Raw genomic sequence first — 25,581 nt, 5'->3', positions numbered from 1 at the left:
TCCTCCTAAATAACTCGACAACTTGTGAAATTCTCTATGACACTCATGTGCACATGGCAACTATATATTCCTTGACACCAACTATACTTCTTTATTGTGCTGCTTAATCGTGTTTGGACTATATGATGACTCAATCATTGTGATGACCAACTAAAATTTCTTAGTTAATGACTAAATATTTTACACTAACTAAAAATACTATGATTTCACTTAGGGTTAATAGCTTGGAAAGCTTGTGCAAAACTAGTTACTCTAGAGTATGAACCAAGTGGTTGGATTTCATCATCTAGGATGCTATGATATTCAAAGGAAGTCAATTGTGCATTTCAAGAAGTTCTATGAGGGATAATTTTATCAAGGAGAATCATAGTGGAGGGTTTTACAGACATTTTAGTTTAGGTATAACTATTTCTCTTGTTAGTGATAATTATTGCTAGCTATAGTTGTAGCAAGATGTCAAGAATTTTGTAGAAAGTTGTAGAGTATGTCAGATGGAAAAAGGAGCAAAACAAAATCCAAGGTTATATGATCAGCCATTACCTATACCACATAAGTTGTGGGAGGATATCAACATGGACTTTATTTATTATTTATCATGGACTCAATGAGGGCATGAACCAATTTTTGTGGTGGTTGACAGGTTATCATTTATGACACATTTTATTCCATGCAAGAAGACTAATGTTGTTAATGTGGTAGAATTTTTTTATAGAGAAGTGGCGAAACTACATGGTCAAAAGAGCATAGTTTCATATCAAGACGCCAAGTTTTTTGGGTATTTTTGGAGCACATTATGGAAGAAGTTAATTTGATAGATTTGAAGTTTGTCTCATCAAATTATTTGTAGATTGATGGATAGATAGAGGTCATGAATAAGAGTTTAGGGAATTTACTAAGATGTTTAGTTGGAGATAAGCCAAAGGGATAGGATTTGATTTTAGGATAGGAAGAATTTGCACAAAATTATTTTTTCAATAAGACCACTTGTAAAACACCATCCCATATAGTATATCGAAGTAGTCCTAGAAATGATTCTAAATTAAGGAAGTTGGACAAAGGAGAGATAAGTAGTGTTGAAGTTTAGGATTATTTAGAGCACTTGAAGATTGTCCATGGGGAAATTGAGGAAGCACATTAACAAAATGAATAAACAATAGAAGACTAAGGTAGATGAGAAAAAAAGGCACAAGGTGATTTCAATTTAGAGATGAATTCATGGCTCATTTGAGAAAGGAGCATCCATAGATACATATAATAAGTTGAAAAATGAAGAAGTTTGGACTATGTAAGATACTAAAGAAGCACGATTCAAAAAATGCTTATAAAATAGCATTGCCCATTAAACTAAATACTTCACTAGTATTTAAAATTTTAGATTTGATAGAGTATCATGGAGGGGTGTTGAAGATGAGGTCACATAAACATAGTGGAGCATTTTGTCAACTACTACATCTATAAAAAAAGATTGAATATACACTGGGCAATCATATTGGTAGAAGCACAAGGAGTAGGACATATGAATAATATCTAGTCAAATGGAAAGGATAACCTATAGAATATTCATCATGGAAAACACGGGAGGAGGCTAACCATCTTGGTTTCTCTCTAAACACCTAAGATATGATAGGGTCACCTCTTAAATTACCCCAGGTGTCTGATACAGGACAATTCTAGGTGTAAGGGAAATCTTGCACCACCCAAAATATTTTTGTTTAGTATTTTTTAATATGAGTTGTTTCAGTTCAGATTTATTATTTATGGTTACTTACTATTTTTAGTAAGTTGGTCATACAATCTTAGATTACATTATAATTTCATAGGTGGAGGTCTACTAGTCGAGTTTCATTGCCATGTACTACACACACGTGTACTAAGACACACACACACACACACACATATGTATATATAGGTGAAGTTATTGGGGATTCTTGGTACAAAATATTTGAGATCAATTTTGAAGGATTTAAAGGCTGCAAAATGAGGTTAGCCCTAACTAACAATGCTTATACATCCAAGGCATTGTAGATCGGGAGTTTTCATTTCAAAAAAGTGGTTATAATATCCAATTGGAATTATAGTTAAAAAGTTATGGCCTTTGAAAGGTGGGCTACCTGAGGTTATAATTTGTAATTATTTTTAGCCAAATCTAATGTAAAAAATATAAAAAATTAATTTTTTTGGGGTTGGTTACCCTCAAAGGTTGGGGCTAAATTCTAGAATCTTATTGAGCGATGGAAAATTGCATGTTTAAGTAAGGTGTGTAGGGTTGTCTAGAGTAGTTCTAGGTGGTTATTGGTGACTTTGGCTTACAAAATATTTTACATAAAATGACCATGTGGCTTTGCATATTGTATTTTTAATATTTGTAATTCCATACTTTTGGAGATAATAAAAACCCCATTTTATGTTCTTGGAAATTATTGTTTCTTTATTTCTATTATCTATTTATGGTATTAAGGAGAGAACGCTTCATCAAGTGGTATTAGAGTGACTCTTCATAAAGTGGTATTAGAGTGTTCCTTGATCATGATCAATAATGTCTCAAATAACAAATTTCAAATGGAAATACTTGTCAGTATCATAACTGAATTGTTGATGATATTGATAAAATGATTTTGGATAAAAGTATTTGGATTTTGATTTTGACAGTTCAATGGGGAAGTGTTCATGCATTACAAGGTATGTGCAGGATCATGGTGTACCAAACTATGGCCTTAAGTGGCAGCGAAAAACTAGCAAATCAAGGTTATGTCAACTTGACACATAATTTTAAAGTGGTTCTAGACTTTATATCAAAAAGTTTTAAGAAAATAATCTGTAGGAAATTGAATCTAGTTTCTAAACTACAAGGCCTTATCTGGAGAAAAAATTATTTGATTGGTCAAAAGTTTGGATTTTAATGCAGTACTACAAAAATTTTAGGGCAAAAATAAAAAGTAGGTGTATGTCTGACCACCTTAATCATAATCAAATGATAATATTTTTAAATATAATTTTAGATATAAAAAGTAGACTCATGCCTGGATGTGACGCATATTTTTGGCAATTTTTATTCCAAATAAATAATTAATTATGAATTTTTTACTATACTATTTTCAAAATTTAAAAACTCATGTGTCTAACCACCTTAACTAGTTAAAAAAAAATCAAAATTAAGTTTTTTTTTTTTTTCTTATACTAGTCAAAGCATAGAATGTGATGCATCTTTTGGATTTCACAAATCTTATACGGTTTGAAAGTTATAGCTATTTTTCAACTAGTATGTCAATCAGCACTTTGTAGCTAACTCCATTAGAAAATAAGTAAAAATTACTTGCTGAACTCGTAATTTGACAAAACTTACATTTATGAAAAGCTATGAACATTCTTAAGAAACCCTTTTCATTACATCAAATTTTGGTTTAAAAAAAGTCGTCAGCTACATGCTTGAAGTAAAAAAACACATAAGAACATGCCAAAAACACATTTTCGGGATGTTTTAAAGATGACCCTATGAGGTTGGCATTGAAAGATATAGTAGGAATTATAAAGGTGTTAATTTTTTTCATTTAGTATCAAGATGGGTGGGAAAAAAGTGGGAATAGATTTTGAAATTCTTTGAGGCATTTTAGAACTACATATTTTTCAAATCGCCACTTTTTGGCACACCATGATCCTGCACATACCCTACAATGAACTAACCTTGACATCAAATTATATAAATATATATAAATATGAGTATAATTATGAGTGGGTTTAAAAATAGATGAAAAAGGAGCCACACCTTTAGATTCTACTACCACTTGTTCATAAATAGTGTTGGATGAGTTTTTGATTTTGATGAAGTTATTTAGTTTCTAAAACTTGTTGAGATTAGATGTAACATCACTAGAATAGGATAGGATCCATGGAATGGATCTCTCATAGTGACTCACTTGGAGTTAATAATAATGAAGCACTACACATAATTGAGAAAAAGAAGAGAACTTAGAAATAAACATCTTGTCAAGCTAATGTATTTTTGTAAATTAGATATAATTTTTTTTTTTGTGTCAACATCAAGAACATGATAAGAAATCTGATCTTGAAAATACTTATATCTATCATTTAAATCACTAAATTTTACTTTAAGACCTTGTCTATAATGCATTAAATAATTAGAAGAATTTTACAGGATCAATGTTGGGTTGAAATTTTTGAATGAAATAATTAGCAAGTTTATGAAAGGAATCAATGAAATTTAATGAGGCAAAGAAAAATACTATTGCAAGGCTTTTTCTCAAAAATTTCTAGTAAATAAAATTTTCATGAACATGCAGTCATGAGAGACATCAAAAAAAGGTTTGGAAAGTTTTGACATGAGTTAGAGAGCCACCCTTAGTATTATAAGTCTCAAGATGATAATATCAATACTTTGCAGGATAATATGAATGCCACATATAGAAAAATTGAACTTGAATTGAGTCATGGAATAAATTGGTTTCTTAAAAGAAGATATAATTTGATCCAAGCTATTAATGGTAGAATTGGTATCAAGAATGGTAGGAGAAGATACATGAGATATATTAGGAGCATTATTGTATTCTGAGGGCATGGTTTAATATGAAAAAGGAACACTATGATAAGTGGACATGGATGAAGGAACTAAAACATAGCACACTGAAAGGAATAGAAGAAAGGATAGGATTGGGATGAATCACATATGTAGGATTAGAATTTTGGATATTAGGTGTTATTAGAGGTGGAGCATAAGTGGATACATTAGGAATATCTAAGTAGAGATAGGAAAAGAGGTTTCAACATTGTTGTAGGTGGAAGAAATCCTAAATATTGAGCGCAATCCATAATGAGTTTCACATTAGTTTTAATGAGATGATACATTCAATGTAAGAGATTAACACCATGTTTATCATGATGAATTATTTTTCTTAAGGCTTCTACAATGGGTCCTATTAATATTCCTAGGAAGTAAGGAGGTTTTGGGATCAAAGGAACCCTTAAGTATACAACTTCATCTAACAATAAATCACATAGGTTAGACTCAAATATGTAACACTCATGCACAAGGGAATGAAAGGAAGGATAAATATAATGCAATTAGAAATAAAATTTCAATCTAATCAATTTAATAATCAAATTTAAGCATATGAAACTAAATGCATACAATGCCATTGGACACTTGAGCTTATTGCAGATCATACTTAGAGAGTTAACATAATGATATCTTTGTCATTGGTGTCAATGAGGGAGAGAATAATGCATGAAAAATATCCTTATATATTTATTAATGTCCTTTGGGGGATAGATGTTCCTGAAGGAGAGATTAATTGATGAAAAGAATATGAAAAGATTGATGAAGGATTTGAAAATGTGTTGATGATGAGGGAGATTAACACCTTCCTTAGGCTTGATGGTTATAGTAGAGTTCACATTCATGGACACTGTGAATGGGGGAAAAGTTGCACCAGAAACATTTGATATTCATGGAACTTAGATGTTTTTCATCTATGTTGCCATCAATGTCAAAGGGGGAGATTATTAGTATGAATACTAATGGTACTCCTATGGGGGAGTATCTTAGCATTGTTGGAGACATGATTTAGAGGTTGTGTTTTGAATTCATGACAAAAATTTTCATTGATCTCAGCGTACTAGTTATTCTATGAAGACTGACAAAGTAATAGACAGAGTTTATCATTGTGTGGTCCAAGGATTAAAGATGAGATTATTAACAATTGAGGAAATATATCAAATGGAGTATGTCTAGATGCTATAGTTAAGAGTGTGCACATAGATATGAAGACTAGACAAAGTTATGATGGATTTAGTGAAGGTATCTTTCAGACAATGTTTATAGAAATAAGGTACATATGTATTGATTGCATCTCCTAATAGAGATATAATTTGATTGAATGATCTTAGACGTAGATTGAAGAAATATTGAAGATGTTGTGGTTAATAATGCACATCTAGATAACCAGTGAGTTTAAAGTTATGAAAACTATGAGCCGACAAATTTCTTGTAATTGGAAAAAAGATGTAATATTGTAATGTAACATGTAATGCAATATCTTAATTTGGTCCTATATTATTATTGTAATTGGGAAAGCCTCAAGGATGACTCAATAATTTGTTTTAGGACTTGGTATAAAGGAAAGATGGTTTCCTTGGTTGCAGTCATCAATGTGATCATTTTTTATGATATGCAAATTTGACAGTTGTATTATGTCAACTTTCATGCGAACATATTTTGGATCAAAGAAGAGATTGGTGTGGTTGAGGCATGATGAGCTTACAAAGAACTATATTTGGCAAGAGAAGCTAATGTTGGATAGTTATTGATGTAAACTTGTATTATTCAATGAGGATAGTAGCAAAGTTGTTTAGACAATGGGTCCTTCTATCTTCCTTTCAATTCCTACTAGAGTTGGCACAATCCTAATAGGGATTTAAAGTCTCCTAATAGGGACTCATATGTCCTAAATGTACTTCATTGACTCCTAACTGAGTTCATCGTTTCACAATGAAAATTTATATTAGTACATCATCTTGTGGGTGCCATCCCAACTGGAGTTTTCCCTATCAAGGGTCCCCCTAGTTAACAAGACTAGTGTTATTGTGTATATGATTATCTTTCTATGGTTGTTGGATCTATTAAATTTACATGTTTTAGAATTAATAAGGATATTGAGAGTTGTTTAACTGCATAAATGATTCAACCCCCCCCCCCAGTTATCTTGGTGGACTTTACTTTCTAGCAATATATACATAGATAGATAGATAGTGGGCCATTTCATTAAAGGAAAAAATGAATGCCCATTCCTTCCTTATTTGAGCCTAATGAAAGTATAGTTTTTGAATTTCATTAGTATGAACAGTTAAAATTATTTCATAGGTTTATAATTAAGTAGTTTATCTACTAAGGTAATAAAAAATTTAAAAGCTAGAAATATGATCATACAAAGAAGACCCTAACACTTTGGTTGTGTACGTAATATCTATGATTTTGTTTCATACTAACCTCTACAAATCCTTATGTGGTGATATCGTATAATTGTTTTCATTGTGTTATTTGAGAGAGTGTTTGAACCCTTTTTCATAATATCCTCCAAGGATTCACTATGTGATATAGTTTTTGCTTGATCCACTGCTTTTCTTTATTAAACTCACTTTAATGGCACAAAGGCCTACTAGGTATGTCATCGCACCTATGTGACTAATTGTACATCATAAAAAATATATATTGACAAGGATTTGAATATAGTATAATATTCAATATGTATCAACACATAGATCAATAGTTTTACATGATAATTTAAATTAGATACACTTTGAAAAAAAAGGTGGAAAAATAATCTTTTGAATTGGCATAGACCAACCAATGATGCAATACAATGAATATTCTTATGCACAACTGATTGACCCAAAAGAATATAGATGGAAAATTAGAACTCACATTCCTTAATAATATTACTTCAACTTTTTTGAAAGTTAAATATACTAAACCATTATACTTTAGAAGGGAACAAACATTATTGAATCTTTGAAACCAAAGAATATAGTCTGAGTATGTTAATTGGTTGAAAGACCATTCTCATACAATTTATATTAAAATATATTATATTCGATATCATTTATCTAGAGGAGATATTTCCCTAGTGACATTTCTTCTTTTATGTATATGCATTATACATGCTATTTAAGAATTTATGTATTTAATGGCCATATCTTGTTCCAAATTAAACCTCTTGAATATTTTTTTTTTAATATAATTGAAATGTATTTGATGTGAATATGTGAAAATTTTTAATCCTTTTTACAAATTTGAATTCATAAAATTGATTAGCATTCAGGTGAAAATGATATTTACATGAAATTAGAAATATTACTATTCACCCATTGCATATTTACTTTTAAAAATTGATATATTATATCCTAGTGTTGCCAAGAAATACACATATTTGATGTATAAGGCACTCAAATGGTAGATCTATAGAGAGATTGGTTATTTGTCTTCTAACTTATACATTATTCTATGATATATATATATATATATATATATAGAGAGAGAGAGAGAGAGAGAGAGAGAGAGAGAGAGAGAGAGAGCTTCTTTTGTTTGGATCAAATTATATTTCTTAAATAGTCAACAAAAACCTTAAGCTCTTAACAAAAATATGCCTAAATCTTCTATAAATAATTTATTTATTTTTAATCATAAAAAATTAAAAAAAAATTATTTCTTATCTAAACTCCTATCCCATAAATTCAATACCTAAATTTTATACTATTGTTAGTAATATTTAAATAAATATAAATGATCTTTATAATCATAATATGTAAAAATATAATAATTTTGAAAAACTAAATAGTGTATTATGCACCCATATTGGTTATGATATTGCTTGTTAAAAGATGATGTAGAAAGTAATCCTAGTAAATTTGAATTCTTAATTCAAACTAGATGACGATTCTTGTGGGTGAGATTTAATCTAAAAGACAACTTTGTGTATTGCTAAGTCTAGAATTTTTTTTTTTTAAAAACCTATTTTGTTCTAAGGTGATGGACAGAGTATTAGACGTTAATGATAAGTTCAGGTTTTGGATCAATCAATATGCCAAATTAATCAAATTAGAGTTAAGACAGTAATGTAGTGCAGCCTAAAATGAAGAGATTAGAAAACATGTATGCAGTCTCATTCCTAAACTAAAAATGCTAAATAGTAAAAGTTGACTTAACCTTTCAAAATCACGTGTCATAACCAAATATGATCTTACTATCCATTGCATTTTCAACATCATTTTTAAAATTGAAATAGCTGCTTATTATATCCAAAAATATAAGCTCAAATTCACATATCATAAATATAAGCTGCACTACCCTTACAAAATCACATGTCATAAGCAAATATAAGCCTACTTTCCATTTGCGTTTCCAACATCATTTTTAAAATTGAGATAGCTGCTTATTATATCCAAAGATATAAGCTGCACCAGCCTTTCAAAATCACATGATTCAATAAGCAAACATAAATCAACTAAGAAGAGAAGAGCTGAGAGCATAACATACTCCACAGTTCTCTAAGCTTGACTACATCTCCCCTTCCCGTGTTCACCATCCACACATTCATTATCGACATTTGATGAGAGCGAGGTGTCACAGGAATCTCGAAAAGAAGCGAGTCGCTCTCAATGTGTCCTACGTAACATTGCACGCTACAATCAGTGCACTTGAGGACGACATCACCCTTCAACTCATTGAGAAAACCCATATACAACGTAAGATCCTCATTTACAAAGCATATCATGACTGAACTGCCTGACATTTTCAATCTCATCTTCGGAGGAAATCCACCATTGCCTGCGAAATCTGTTGAGCTAGTGTTGGTCCACCGCCGCCAAGTCATCTTCAATGATGACTCACATCTTTGCGTGATAATGTTTAAGGAATATTCAAAGGACTTTATGATGGAGTTCAATACTTCAATATCATTCCACTCTCCCAGCTTTGCGCAGAATATAAGCTGCCGCAATTTATCCTGTAAGCCCTGCTAGTATACAAAACATTAAGAAATGATTGTCAGTACAACTAGGTTTGATTTCCAGAGAGAATTTGCTGCGTAGGCAGTATTTTGCTATGTAATGTATTGAGGAGAAAACAAAAAAGGTTCATCGAGTGAAGTGAGAAAACAAAATTACCTGAACTTCATTCCATGTTTGTGTTTGACTTACAGAGATCTGAACCTCTTTAAGCCGTTCCATCTCTTGCAGTCCTTCAATGCTCTGTAGTTGCCAACAACCAGCTGCGTAAAACTTCTCCAGGAATCTCAAACGTCCATCACCTGCTAACGCTAAAATATTTTGCAGCGAACCCGAAGTTTCTTCCCTTGCCAACCATCTTAGCTCACGGCACATGCTCACATCTAGTTCTCGAAGGTTGGGAAGCTTCTGAAGGCCTTTCAACCTTTTCAAGTTGTAGCAATGTTTGGCACATAGCTTTTCCAACGAGATCATGAGTTCAAGACTCGGCAGGTCCTTCAATTGCTCACACCCTCCAATGTTAACTTCTCTGAGTTGAACACATTGACACAGCCCCGTGACCATCTCCACAGCTCTGCAATCACTCAAATCAAACTTCACCAGCGTTGTTGGCAGCTCATTGACAGATGCTAGATTGTGGCAACTCGAAAGGTCCAGGTTTTCAAGTTTTGGGCAAAGTTTCTCAGAAATGCTTATTGTGGATATTTTAGTCCCGTGGAGGCTTATTCGTTTAAGCAAAAACATGGGCTGTGAAAATGAAACACCAAGTTGTACTGGGTCAGGGGAATTTCTAAGTGGAGAGTGTGTTACAACTAGAGAGCCAAGATTCCGCATATCTCCTACTCCTGGCAAAGAGAATGCTTTTGATTCGGAGATTTTGAGTCTTTCTAAGCTTGTCAACCTTCCTACTGATTCAGGCAACTCCCTCAGGAAAGGGCTCCCTAGCTTCAGATCTTTCAAATAGCTTAGCTCTCCAATTCTATCTGGTAAATCTGTCAAGCTTGTTCCTTCCACATTTAGGGCCTTTAGATGTTGCTGATGGTCCACTGTGATAGGCAGGGCTTCTATCTTCTTACAGCTTTTCAGATTTAGGTACTCCAGTTTAAAACATCTCTGTAGAACATGGCTACATATATTCAGCTCAGTGCAATCCTTCAAACAAAGATATTTAAGGTTGGCGAGATTGCTAAAGGTTTCTGGCAGCTCTTTTAGACTCTTGCAGTAAGAAAGATTTAAATGTTCCAAACTGATTAAATTCCCTAAATCGTGTGGAAGGAACATCATGTTTTCGCAGCCCACTAACTCCAGATGTTTGAGTGACTGCAAATAGCAAAATGAGCTTGGCAGGGCCGTCATTGTAGAGGAGAATATCTGGCCTTTATTATCAAGCTTTCCCTTCAGTACAAGCTTTTCTAGGTACATCAGCTGCCCTGTTGATTCTGGGAAGTCGGAGAGGATGCAATTAATGCTCAGCTGTCTCAGTTCCACAGGTGCCTGAACATTATAATGTAAGTTTAAAATAAAACTTCCAAAAATATAAAGGGAATTTTAATACATATATCTTTTATTTGTAATATTGTTATCAGGATTTAATTCTGTAGTTTTTGAGTCAAATTCATTGATTCACATTAGTGATTCACATGAATTCATCTATTATGAGAATAAATGGATCACTTAGCACTCATTGGATCTAGGTGATGCACATAGAGATGAAGCAAACTACAGAGTTTCCTCCATGGTTAAACCCACTCTGCTTGTAACTCCATTTGCAAAACCTTGTCAAATGTTGTGCCTTATGGACCATTCATTAGAAAGCTCTCTAAGTTCATCAATTGACAAATAGGAGATATTTTCTACAAGGAGTCAAATTGTATTATTGCTATCAGAATACTAGATAGTTTTTGGGTAGTTTTTGAATCAAACTCATTGACCTATGTTCAACTTCTATCATATCATGATTCATCTTATTATTAGAGAGTTTTAATCTGACCTACATAAACAGAGTAGTGTAAAGAGAAAAACTCAAAACTTAAAACATACAGATAAATATTGTTTATGAAGTTAGAAACAAACCATGCACCATTGGCATCACTTTTCAACAGATCACACAATTGTTCCAATATTACATGTTCAATATGATTTCAAAATATTAAAAACTATAAGATGAGAATTTCACATTCGAAAAGACATTATCCTTTTCATCTCCATCTATATGATTATAAATTAGTGAATACTGTCACTAACAGACAGTTTAATAAAGTAGAGTTAGGTTCACATGCATGAGTCATCCCAACAATTTGAAGTTTAGAGCTGAAAAAGAAAAAGAATTCAAAATTTCAGAACTGAAAGAGTTCTTGTAAAGTTCGAAAAATGGATACCTTAACTCTACTGCTCCATAATGTTGTAAGGCTCGATTGAGAATTGATCTCCAATACCCTTAAGTGCTCGAGAGGTATCCACCAAGGGATCCCAGAGTATGGACAATTGCACCAGCGAAGCCATATCAAACTTGGGGAAGCTATGCTGAATATGTATCTTAAATCATCGCCTTGTGTTATGAGAATCTTTAAACCATCTACAGCATCACAGCAAACACTATCATTTTCCAGATAGCTGCACCTGTGTATGGCTGGGGATATACAGATTCCAAGCCGTGCTAGTCTGGAAGGTTGCGAGCATGAAGAATATTTAATTCCACGTATTTCCTCCTTTTTCTATTCCCAACAAAGAAAAAATTTGAATATAAAATATTTGTTAGTAGAGTGGCCAAGAAAATAAAAATCAACGAATAAGAAAAGGGAGAAAGTGCAGAGCTCTAAATTTTTATATGGTCGATTTTATCAAATAAGCCACTTATAAGTCTAAAACGATCGTAGAAAATGAATTTAATTGATTAGAATATTAATTGTTATAATGGATATTCTTGTAACTCTTTGTCTGTAGAGTTTCAAAAGCAAATAGATTTCTGAACTACTACTAATGATTTTTTCTAAATAATTTTAGTATTCTTCTTCATAAGAAAGCTTTACTACTTTTATGAGTGTACTCTAAGAGACATGTTTTATTCTCTTCAACATACTTAAAAAGTATTAGAGATAGAGAAAATGTTTCTGTTTTCTTAGTTACCTTTCATTTTTATGATGGATCATATAGTATGATTAGAAATGTTGATGATAAAAAAATTATTATACAATCAAACCTAGAAACAAGAATTCATACTTATTTTAGTTTAAGGACTTATAGACAAGATCAGAGGAGGTTGGTGGTCATACCGATAGTTGTTTCTGCAAAGTGGGAATGTCACAGGATTTCCATAGACGGCATGGATACTTCGAAGAATCCTCTTCTGCAATTTCCCTTCCCATGTCACGAAGATTATCATGCATTTTGATAACATTTTTTTCATCGACTTCAACGAGGCATTTGTCCTTGAGGGTTTGGAACCCTTGCATACCATTCCAGTCAGATCCATCCCAAACCCTAATTGCCAGGTCTTGGTCCTCGCCTACAAAGAAGCATGCAATGTCCACAAAGATTTGTTTCTGGTGTCTGTCCAGAGCGTCGAAGCTTATCTTCAGCTTCTCAGTTATCTCAGAGGGAAGTATTTTTGAAAGCTTATTTAATTGACACTTCCAAAAGGACAAGTCTTTTTTATACAAGAGTGCACCAATCACCTTCAACGAGAGCGGCAATCCATTGCAGGCATTTAGAAAGTATTCAACCAGGCGCTTCTGTGTGGGCGGCGGGTGGCACATGCGGAAAGCATGAAAACAGAACAGTTCTTCAGAGTGTTTCCTATTGAGACCACGCACATCATAAATCAGAGACACTCCAGAGCTTGAGAGCTGGTCTCTGTTACGAGATGTTATTAAAATAAGACTGTCATGTCTGAGTAAATTTCTGAGTGACAAAAATGCATCGAGTTGATCTCTGCTATCAACATTATCTAGGATTATGAGAGCATGGGATGAGGAAAGGCAATTACGCAGAATTTCGGTTCCTTCAGTGACAAAATCGATTTTGAAATCGACATGGTTCAAGTCCTTAACAAGTCGAGCCTGCAACACATTTAAGGCAGCTTCTCTCATATCAAGAAAGCTCGCACCGCTGTAGCAGGAACGCTTTTGATTAAATAGCTCAGTAGCAAGTGTAGTCTTCCCCACTCCACCACAACCAACTAACCCCACAACTTTCACAGGATGATGATCTCGTCGCTCCGTTGGCCCTGATAACATTTTTTGCTCAAAATCTTGCACTGCATCTTCAAGTCCTACTGGGTTTTCGGCTACGTGCAACGAAGACTTCTCGACTTTCCGAGAGACTTGTTGCACAATTTTTTCCAGCAACTCCCCAAGGTCGCTGTTTAATTCAAACAATTATACCAAAGGTCAATAAGTATATTAAACTAGCAAGAATGATAAGAAGCTGAATACATTTTTCCACAAACAAAGTTTTATCATGATTTAATGATTTAATTGTGTAGGATTTTTAATACAATTCTTTAACTAATGTTTCATGAGTAGTGATTGACATGAATTTCTTATGAAAATAAATGGAAAACTTAGTACACTTTCGGAGAGGTCATCCATCTCATTACTTCTACAGCTTAAGTGCACTTAACTATAAAGTTTTCTCCATAATTAAACTACTTCTGCTTACAGCTCAATTTGAAAAACCTTAACCAAGTTTTGTGCCTTATGAACTATTCATTAGAAAGCCTCTTAAGTTCGTCCATTGATAAATTGGAGATATCTTGCACAAGTCAAATTATTCTATGACAATATTTTTTCCACACCAATATCATAATTTGACTTTTGTTGAAAATATCTCCTATTTATCATTAAAAAGTTTTATTATGATATTGCTATTAAGATTTAATTGTATAGTTTTTTAGTACAATTCATTGACCCATGTTTCATCAGTAGTGATTGACATAATCCATCTCTCATGAGAATGAAACAATTGATTAAACTCACTCTACTTACGATCCTATTTGAAAACCTTAACCAAATTTTTTGTCTTATCAACTATTCATTAGAAAGCCCGTTAAATTCATCCATTGATAAATAGGAGATATTTTGTACAGCAGTTCAAATTATGATAATATAATATTGACATTCTGAGGAAAATATCTCCTGGTTATCATTGAAAACATATTAAATTATGGGATTAGTGGACATAGAGTGCGGACAAGGTAAGAATTTTGAGCATAAAAGACCTATCACATAAACCTGGGCTTGTTTGGCAGCGGGAATACGAGTGGAATAGGCACATGTAAATTCTTAAAATTTCAAATTATTTGTTTTAGTGCACCAAATCTGAATTGCCAATAGGAATATAATAGGAATATGTTTTCCAATTTTGGTTCAAAAATGAGCATTTGCAATTCCACCTAAAATAGATGATTATTTCAATTTTATTTATTTTAGCAAACATAAATTTTAGGTCCGGAAATTTCCATCAAATTCTGGCTGAACCAAACACATAATAGAAATATGTTCCCTATTTTCTATTTTAGAATAATAATTCCTATTCCTATATAAAAAAACTCTTAAAATAAGGGTATAAAAGTGGCGAAAAGGAAAGGGAAACACACTAATTCACAGTGAAAGAAGAGTGTAAAGGTCCTGGCTGTTTTACCCGTTACAGGCGTCGAGCTCGAAGCCGCTGAGATAGGAAAGTCGATGCAGAGCCGATTTCCAGTTTTCGATAGTTTCGGAGTCATATCTCCCCTTTCTCTGGTGCATCTTCAAAGCTTTGGCATAAGGTCCTCTTTTGTCCATCCATCGGAGGTCACAAGGCTTCACATCGTAGAACACTGGAATTATGGGTGCTCTCGATTCCAACATCAGGCAAAGCTCGTCCAAGCACCATCTTGATTTTGCATAATTCTTGGACAAAATGGCGATGTGGACAGACGCTGTGGCAATTGCGCTTTGAATCTGTTCCGTCAGTTCAAAGCCTCGTTCCATCTCATCTCTATCCAGAAATACTCGTATAGAGCCGTCCAGAGTAAGGCGATTGTAGAGGAGACTAGCCACTGTTTTCTTCATGTCGTCTCCATGGTGATTGATGAATACGTCGTAACACCCAATATAGCTTCCTGAGGACGATGGAGTATCTCCGTAAGCGTCCATCTATATCACTAGATAAAATGATTTTAGTTGCCAAACTTCTTCGCCCAATGTACTCCACTTGTAATTGAAACAAGAAGCGTGTGGAGTGGAGGAGAGAAGTGGCTACTGCGTTGGAAACATAATATAGAAAGCCTGGTACATAGTAAATTCAGCCAACATTCGTGTTCATTGCTAATTACAACAATTATATTATTCAATGATTGTAGATTTCTAAGGATCGTTCCGAACAAGGTTTTCATCGGTGAAAATTCTGCATTTTACCTCGTTCTGCTCATTCTTGCTTCCTTCATAACTTACATGCCCAGTTGGGTAGAAATTTCGCTGAGAATGTGATAAACAAAGAAATATCAAGAACCCAAGAGTGGTAAATGACACAGCTATCAAGGACGAACAAAATGTCGTGAACGAGACAATGCATATTCCACGAAGGATCTTCGAACGCTTTGGAAACGTGTGTATATATTGTTAGAAATAGTCAACAGTCGTGCTGTTATAACCAAACAGCAAGTATGCCACACATTTCCTATTAAATTGGTAACAAGATAGGAATGTCCTCCATGAAACTAGGTCATACAACATTATCCTAAGAAGATATGAATGTCCTCCTTGATACTAGGTCATACAACCTTATCACCTTATCCTCTAGAATCATCTTCTCATCTCATGGGCTCTCTATATATAGAGGCCATTGCATAGCCTTGGAGCAATCACTTTGATGAATAAAATTTGCTTCTCTCTTAATTGTTTATTTCTATTCTTTCATTGCCAAGTATTTGTGCTTATTTCAGATCTTAGTAAATCTTAGATCTCTTATTTTTTATTATGGTATCAGAGCAAGGTTTAGCCAAGTTCCGCTGGAGATTTATTTAGAAGTTCAGCTAGAAATATTGCTAGAGGGTTTTGTTAAAGGAGTATATTGCTGGAAATGGTTTGTTTGTAGGGCTGATTTTTTTTTGGAGTGATATTTGATTGCAGGGCTGTTATGCTGCTGGAATATTGCTAGATTTGTTTGAAGGCTGATTTTTTTGCTAACATGGGTTCTTCAAATGAAGTTTTGCCTATCTTTGATGAAAGTGATTTTGCAGATTGGAAGATTGCAGTCAAGAATGCTCTAAGACAGAAGGCTTTATGGAGGATAGTAAATAAAGAAATTGGGGAACCTCAACAAACTGATAAAGAAAAGGAGTTGTGAAAATGTAAGTTGGAGCAAGCTAGAGGTATTATTGGTAAAGCTTTGAGCCCCAATCTAAATAGAAAATTTGTTGATATTGATAACCCAATAGAGCTGTGGGAGACTTTAGAAAAAGATTATAAAGATGCAGACATGGCTAGCACGTTTAGTATAGAAGAAAAAATGATGAATTTAGATCCATCTTATTTTGAAAAAATGTCTGATTACTTCACTGAAGTTACTTTTTTAAATACTCAGCTAAAAAAAATAGGTGCTAAATATGCAAAAAAGGATTTTCAGTTGATTGCAATGGTTGAAAGTAAGCTTCCCCAGCCATATAAAGTTTTTAAGAAATCAAGGAAAAGGGTTCTTCAACTAAATCCCAATACCCCAGCAAACTTTTGATCAATTTTGCAAATCTATTTTAGATGAAGAAGTTCAACTTATTAAAGAATGACATATTAAAAAGAATCATGCATATACAACCAAAAGTAAATTCTTTAGAAATGATGGAAAAAAGAATTGGAAAGGAAATAATAAATTTCGAAATCATGAAGGTTCTAATCATTTTTCTAGAAATAATGGTGCAGAAAAGCAAGCTGGAAGAAAGCCTTTTATTTGTAGGTATTGTAGAGGTGAGAATCACATGGAGAAGTTTTGTTTGAAGAAGAGGAACAATGAAAGGCAACAATATAAGCCCAAGCAAGAAAGGTTTAAGGATGGAAAGAAGGATAATCATAGTTTTGTAGATATCTCTTTAAAAAGGCAAGAGAAATCAAATGAGGAGGTAATTGCTACACCCAAAAGTAAATCTAGTGTTAAAGGGGGATACTTTGCTTCAGATTCTAATAAAGAATGGATTTTAAATTCGGGGGCATCATCTCACATGACTGGGGATAGATCTTTGTTTATTGATTTTTATGAAGGGAAGAATTCAGATCAAGAAATTTCTATTGGCAATAAAATGAAACTTCCAGTTTTAGGAACATGAACTGTTAATGTAACACATGGGTCTTTGAAAAATGTTTTATTGGTTAAAGGATTGGGGGTGAATCTTATTTCAGTATACAAAATAGTTCAAGCTGGATATGAGTTTGTTGTCAATGCTGATCAAGTTATTGTTAGAGATAGAAAAGACCCAAGCAATATAATTGCTATTGGTAGAGTTGATCATGAAGAGAATCTATTTAAATTTGTGGAGTTTCTTGATGATAAATATACACTCTCTCATGCTTTTATTGCTCAGACTGATTATATGTCACAACTTTGGCATGCTAGACTTAGACATTTAAATTATAAAAAATTACAAGATATGGTTAGAGGATTAACAAAAATTTTAGCTTGTGAAGGTGTGTGTGAAGGTTGAGTGTTAGGGAAACATCATCGAGATCCTTTTGATTCAGGTAAAGCATGGAGAGCTAATCATCCATTGCAACTTATTCATAGTGATTTATGTGAACCAAGATATCCTTCACTTTTAGGTGCTAGTTATCTTCTCACTTTTATTGATGATTATAGCAGGAGAGTATGGGTTTATTTTCTTGAAAGGAAAAAAGAAGTGTTTGAAGTATTTCAAAATTTTAAGGCATTAGTTGAAAATCAAAGTGGCAAAACAATTAAATGTTTAAGGACAGATAATGGGGGTGAATATTGCAATTATGTTTTTGAGTTATTTTGTGAAAATTATGGTATTAAGGTGCAAAGAATAGTTCCTTATACTCCTCAACAAAATGGGGTGGCTAAACGAATGAATAGAACTCTTTTAGAAATGGCTCGTTGTATGTTGCATTTTAAAAGTTTGCATAATAAATTTTGGGGTTTGGCTGTTTCTTGTGCTGCACATATTATAAATAGAATCCCCACCAAAGCTCTCACAAATATCACCCCTAAAGAAGCATGGAGTGGTAAGAAACCTCACATTGGATATTTTAAAGTATTTGGGTGTATTGCTTGGGCACACATTCCTGATGCACAAAGGGAAAAGTTAGAACCAAAGAGTCATAAATGTTTGTCTATGGGTTATAGTGAAGAATCAAAGGCTTATAGGTTATATGATTTGACAACAAACAAGGTCTTTGTTAGTAGAGATGTGAAGTTTGATGAGCATTCACAACTTACAGCCACTCCTTCTCACTCTATAACAACAAATGCTTCTCATTTTTCAGATATTTTAGGAGGAAATGGAGACTACATTGATGAGGATGAGTTGTGCACTTTTACAAATGATGAAAATACTAGTGAAAACAACACAACTAATGCTTGTAATCAGACATTTTCTGCAGGTAGTAATGATGAAGAAGATAACTTTTCAGCTAGCCAAAAGACAAGGAGTGTTGAAGAAATATATAGGCAAGGCTCAAAGATCCAAGGGACGAATGGTAGTGCTCTCATGGCCAAAGTATTACAAGTAAATGACCCAAGATCGCATGAGGAAGCTAGAGGGAAGAAAGAATGGGAGCAAGCTATGGAAGAAGAATATGATGCTTTGGTGAAAAATAAAACTTGGGAACTTGTGCAACTTTCCAAAGGTAAGAATGTCATTGGGTGCAAATGGATTTATAAAACAAAATTTAAATCAGATGGTGCTATAGAAAAATTTAAAGCTGGATTGGTTGCTAAGGGATTTAATCAAAAAGAGGGTGTTGATTATTAAGAAACTTTTACTTCTGTCATTAAAATGAATACAGTTAGAATTATTCTTTCTTTGGCTGCAAGTCTTGGGTGGCATATTCATTAAATGGATGTAAAAAATGCTTTCTTAAATGGAGATTTATATGAAGAAATATATATGGATCAGCCACCAGGTTTTGTAGATCAACAACATCCTAATCTTGTTTGTAGATTAAAGAAGTCACTTTATGGGCTTAAACAAGCACCAAAAGCATGGAATGAGAAGATTGATAGGTATTTTCAGCTTCATGGGTTTCAAAAATGCAAATCAGATCCAAATCTTTATGTGAAGAGAGTGCAAAATGAAATTATTATTGTTGCAGTTTATGTGGATGATTTACTCATAGCTAGACCAAATATTGGGTTAATTAGTGATTTCAAATCAGATCTTAAAGGGGCATTTCATATGAGTGATTTGGGTGAACTGAATTATTTTCTTGGCTTGCAAATTAGTAGACTTCATGATGGGTTATTTACCTCTCAAGAAAAATATGCTTTGGATCTTTTAGATAAATTTAACATGCTTGAATGTAACCCAACCCCTACTCCTTTTCAATCTGGAATTAAGCTTACTAAAGAATGTATTTTCAAGAAGGTGGATGCTACTTTATATAGACAGCTTGTTGGTAGCTTGGTTTATCTAACACAGTCTAGACCAGACATTTGTTTTGCAGTCAATTTGGTATCTAGATTTATGCAGGAACCAAAAGAAACTCATTGGTTGGCTGCCAAAAGAATTTTATGATACATTCGTGGCACCATTTACTATGGCATTCATTATAGTTACAAGTCTTCAATTTCTTTGACTGGCTTCACAGATTCAGACTGGGGAGGTGACATAGATGATAGAAAATCTACTGGTGGTTATATTTTTCAGCTCGGGTCAGGTCCAATTACATGGAGCAACAAAAAACAAACTACTACATCATTGTCCTCATGTGAAGCAGAATATAGAGCAACAAAAGAAGCTAGAAAGGAAGTAGTTTGGATTCACAACCTTTTATTTGAGCTTGGTTTTGCACAAAGTTCAACTACTCCTTTGTATTGTGATAATCAAAGTGCTATTCAAGTTGCAAATAATCCTATTTTTCATGCTAAAACAAAACACATTGAGATTGATGTTCACTATATTCGAGATCTTGTTCAAGCAAATTTTGTTAATCTTCTCTTTTGTCCAAGTGAAGACCAAGCAACAGATATATTTACTAAGAGTATGCTTGAGGCCAAATTTTTGAAACTACAAGGCATGCTCAGCATGATTGAGGTGAACATTAAGGGGGGATAGTCATGTCATGTTCCCCTCTCTTCTTTTTTTTGTAAATAGGTACCTAACAAGGTTGAATGCTGGGACCTATCCTATCTATATTTTTTATTGTAATTTCTCCCATACATTATCATTAGTGGTAGAAATTAAGGGAGGATGTTAGAAATAGTCAACAGTCATGCTGATATAACCAAACAACAAGTATGCCACACATTTCCTATTAAATTGGTAACAAGATAGGAATGTCCTCCATGAAACTAGGTCATACAACATTATCCTAAGAAGATATGAATGTCCTCCTTGATACTAGGTCATACAACCTTATCACCTTATCCTCTAGAATCATCTTCTCATCTCATGGGCTCTCTATATATAGAGGCCATTGCATAGCCTTGGAGCAATCAGTTTGATGAATAAAATTTGCTTCTCTCTTAAGTGTTTATTTCTGTTCTTTCATTGCCAATTATTTGTGCTTATTTCAGATCTTAGTAAATCTTAGATCTCTTATTTTTTATCATATATATATATATATATATATATATATATATATATATATATATATATATATATATATATATATATATATATATATATATATATATATATATATATATATATATATATATATATATGATGAGTAGTCCTTTTCTATTAGATTCTACAAATACAAATAGTTTGGAAAAGTATTTTGGAGTGCAAGAAACGTATATTTGTGAAATGTGATTTGATTTATTTTTTATTTTATATAAGTAGATAATCGTTTCAATTTTATTAGTTCTTGTCATTAAGGTCTTGTATGTTTCATTTAATTCAATTCAAAAAAATGCATGTGTCATTTAATATAAGCTTATGTTGCATATTTTTTTATTAAAAATGAATTATAGATTTCTTATTCTCATTTTTGTATTGGCCGAATACATTTTTGGTAATGGTATTTTTCTTTTCCCTTCTAAAAATTAAGGGAAAATGAGAGGAGGTGAGAAATGTGTGACATGATGGAAATATGTGGCACTTTACAAGTCCATGTGCCTCAACTATGTTGTGTCATTAGTGTGAAGTTAACTAAGTGGAGGTTAAGGGGAAGAGGATAGAAATGCTTACCTTTGTGCTCACCTATTTTATTCCAACATGACTACAATGGTAGTATGAGCACATTCCATAGTAGTAGTACTAGCAAGAAATATGAAAGTGAATATTATGGAACTTTTATCGACAACCTCATTTAATTGATGCAAAGCACCAATGGAAATAGCAACCAAATTGATTGACAAAGAAATAACAATTATATAAAAAAAAATGTTTGTAACATATTTTGAAGGCACCCTAATATGTATTTCTTGTTCTATGTGTCGTTCAACAATACACATCACATTTGTAGTCTTTGTTTCCATATTCTACATTCTAGCACATTTTTGAAACAATTGTGAGACACATGGTTAATATTTTTGTTCATTCACTCTACCCATTGGCCAGATTCAATGGACATCTGAATGCAATAGTCTATTTAGTGAAAAACAAAGATGACAAATTGAAGCATAAAGATTTGGAAAGTTTGAAATTGAAAATATGTTTTTTGGTCCTTGCCTTTTTTCATCTTTACAAATAACATTTAAATTTCTCTTGAAAACTATTTTTCCTAAAATATAATTTATAGGTCAATTTTTATTTTTTTCTTTTTTCTTTTTTTTCATGATTAGCTATAAAAGATTCTAGGGCATTTTGGGCAATTTTTTATTTTAAAAATATGACTTTGAGTGAATGTTGGTCTTGCTTAAATATTTTATTTCTCTAGCAAAATTTAGATATATATGCCTTATTACTCCTTCTCAACCACATGTATTGATATTAATTCAATTTATTAGACTGTGTGGGAGCACTCCTTTTTTGTTAGGGTGGAGTTGCAAAAATATAAATTGCATGAAAGTTTAAAATGGTAGATGGTGAATTTTCTTTCTGAATTTGTGTGTGAGACTTCTAGATCTTTGAATCTAACAACAAAAAATAAAATAGTTTCTGCTATTTTTCACATGTAATAAGTCCCCAAATTTGGTATAAGTCTGTGGCACAATGTATATTAACTTCTCCAAAATGTGTAGAGAAGCATTCAATGATTTAGCCCATGATTTGGCCAAGGGCTTGTTATTGAGACATTATTTTGGTAGCAATATTGGAGTTTGTGGAAGAGTTTTCTCACATAAGGATTGGGTAAAATTAATGATTTTTAATGTATATAATTGAATGCCTAAATGGATGTTGAAGTTATCTAAAGCCTTATGGAAGACTGTGAGATGAAGGAATGATTTGTTGTTAATCAACCATAGAGGTATGCATTTGATTCTCGGTGTTGGACAATAGAAGTTTAAATGTCAAGTTTTTAGTTGTAAGAACCATATATGAAATGTGTTAGATTTTGGATATGAGTGGAAAACCTCTATAAGAGTCAATTAGTTGGGATAAGGGTTTTTGGAAGATGGAAAATCCTAGATGTTAATGAGTAGGATAATAAACAATATTTTGAAACTTGAGTCAAATATTGTTGGGGATAGTAAATGAAATCAGAGATTTGAAATGGTCCATAGATTGTGATTTTAGTAAGAACGGTCTTTGGTTGAGTAGATAAGGTATGCTTCCAAAGGTACAAAGAGAGTTGAAGGGGGTGATCAATCAAGAAGTGATCAGGATCTGTAAATAAATTAGTCAACAAAGTTTGAATCAAAATTTGTGTTTTGGAATAGTCACAGTAGATGAGTGAGTTGTCAAGGAAGGAGAGTAAGTCATGTTGTAAGTTTGACTATTAATAGGCCTAGAAGGGTTGAGTAAAAAAGTTATGAGTTGTTTTTAGAGTTAATTTACCAAATGGAGTGGTCTAGTAAGTTGAGAATTATGAAAGACATTTTGATGCAAGAAATTGTATCTCACAATCAGGTATAAGAGTTTTTTCCTTACATGAGTAGGACATTGGTATGAATTTTCAAGGTATTTATCATCATGCTAGGATTCTTTGCATCATTTTTCATTAATAAAATATACAAAAATAAGAGATAAACATTAAAAAATCTAAATCATATGTACCTTGATTTTAGGAGAAATTAGGAAACAAAATTTTGCTTCCCCAATTCAGCTAGAAATACGCCATAGACCATTGATCTGTGATCATCCAATTATTATTGGTATCTATTGTTAGTTATGTGGGTCTCATTCATTTATTGTCAACTTTGAAGGCTAGCCACTTGACATGTCATCATTCACTTATAAATTTTTAATGCTTCCAAAAATGTTTGTAATTTTATAAAAGTAAATTAATTTTATTCAAATTGAATCCTGATAGTGGACATGTGTCTCATTTTCGGAGGAAGTTTTGAAAATAGTTTTTTTTACCTTCGGCTCAAATTATACCTAATGTGACACATTGTTAATTAAGTGTACAATTGTCAAAAATAATTAATTCAATGACACTAATATGTGTGACATTTTTGAAGGAAGTTTGAAAAGAGAATTATCATTCCTAATGCCCACTAGAAATAAACCTCAAACCATTGATCTTTGTTGATCTAATACACCATGATATCTTTTCTCTTCACATTGTTTAATTTTAAACACTAACAATTTATAATTTTATTATATATTGAGTAATGTAACATGTTTTAAAATGACTTGTAGATTTAAATCTAAGAATTTCTTTTACAAATTATTAAGTCCATAAAACTATAAAGCTTAATAAAATTTAGCTTAATGATACATTTATATGCAAAGCCTATAATTTAATTTAATGTATTTATATATTACAATTCAATACATTTGTCTTAACATTATAGACTAAACATATTTAAATTTACTTAGGTACAAATCTATTAATATATTAGCTTGGAATATATCTATTAATATATTATAGTTTATTACAAACTTACAATTAAAGTTTACTAAATTAAATGGTAAATCTCATAGTTTAACACGTGTCTCATTTTTGAGATTAAGGTTATGGTAATTATTTATTTTTGATTTAGTTTCACATTAAAAATTCGATACAATTATTTGATTCATCTTAGATTGAAAATTTGTAAAAATCCATTTTTTCCATAAAATATGATGCACAATTTTGACGAATTGATTATGAAAAATTGAATATATTGAAACAGAAACCACTTTTTCACATTCACAAAAAGGAAAGATGAAATCATTGTTGATTGATCAAAGTAGCAAAATTTTCATTAATTCATTCAAAAGTTTATGGAAGATTCATTATATCCCTCCAAAACTTTTAATCCAAAATGAGGAGAATAGAAGGCACTACCCTAAAAAACAAAAATTATGCCACTAGGGCATTGGTCATATGATGATATTAAAGCTTAAAAATAAAATAGTGGTACTAGAAACTCTCAATTTCAAGAACCAATGGTATAACATAGGGTGATGGGACATGATGAACACTAAGGGATCCTAATATATCTAGGAAGAATTTTCTACAGAGGATTACTTGAAATAATTCTTCAAGTCATCTATAGTCTGAATTCACCAAATCATCCAAGAGGAACCATTTTCATAGAAAATTCCTCCCAATAGTTTTCCACATGTGACATTGTGTCAGTTGTTTCTCATTCATATTGAGTTCTGAGAAGGGTTTCCTTTCCATATTGATGTTTCACTGGAGAATCTTGGGTATTTCACTATCCCAAGGGATCCCAACCCCTATATCTGTGAAAAATAGTGACATGAATATTGTCCACAAGAATTTCTTTTATGAAAACCCTCCTCAACTACATGAGAATGTCCACCTTATCTCCTATAAGGTTGATAAGAGACATGTAGAAAAAGGAAGTAATGTA

General features: G+C 32.5%; 1 protein-coding gene across 1 annotated transcript; it reads right to left on the bottom strand.

Moving 5' to 3' along the window:
• Nucleotides 1–9,014: 9,014 nt before the first annotated feature.
• Nucleotides 9,015–15,518, bottom strand: LOC149565819 (TMV resistance protein N-like). Its single transcript, XM_089816389.1, has 5 exons — nt 15,157–15,518; nt 12,789–13,875; nt 11,895–12,230; nt 9,676–11,010; nt 9,015–9,524 (listed from the first exon to the last, which is right to left on the bottom strand). The coding sequence occupies exons 1-5, from the start codon at nt 15,486–15,488 to the stop codon at nt 9,015–9,017; spliced, it is 3,600 nt and encodes a 1,199-aa protein (XP_089672515.1). The 5' UTR covers nt 15,489–15,518.
• Between the last annotated feature and the right edge of the window lie 10,063 nt (nt 15,519–25,581).

The sequence above is a fragment of the Cupressus sempervirens genome, chromosome 3 (genome assembly GCF_028749045.1).
Source record: "Cupressus sempervirens isolate cs-2001-9-10 chromosome 3, ASM2874904v1, whole genome shotgun sequence".
Taxonomy (NCBI): Eukaryota; Viridiplantae; Streptophyta; class Pinopsida; order Cupressales; family Cupressaceae; genus Cupressus; species Cupressus sempervirens.
The sequence above is the reverse complement of the archived record's forward strand: the minus strand, read 5'-3'. Positions and strand labels throughout refer to the sequence as shown.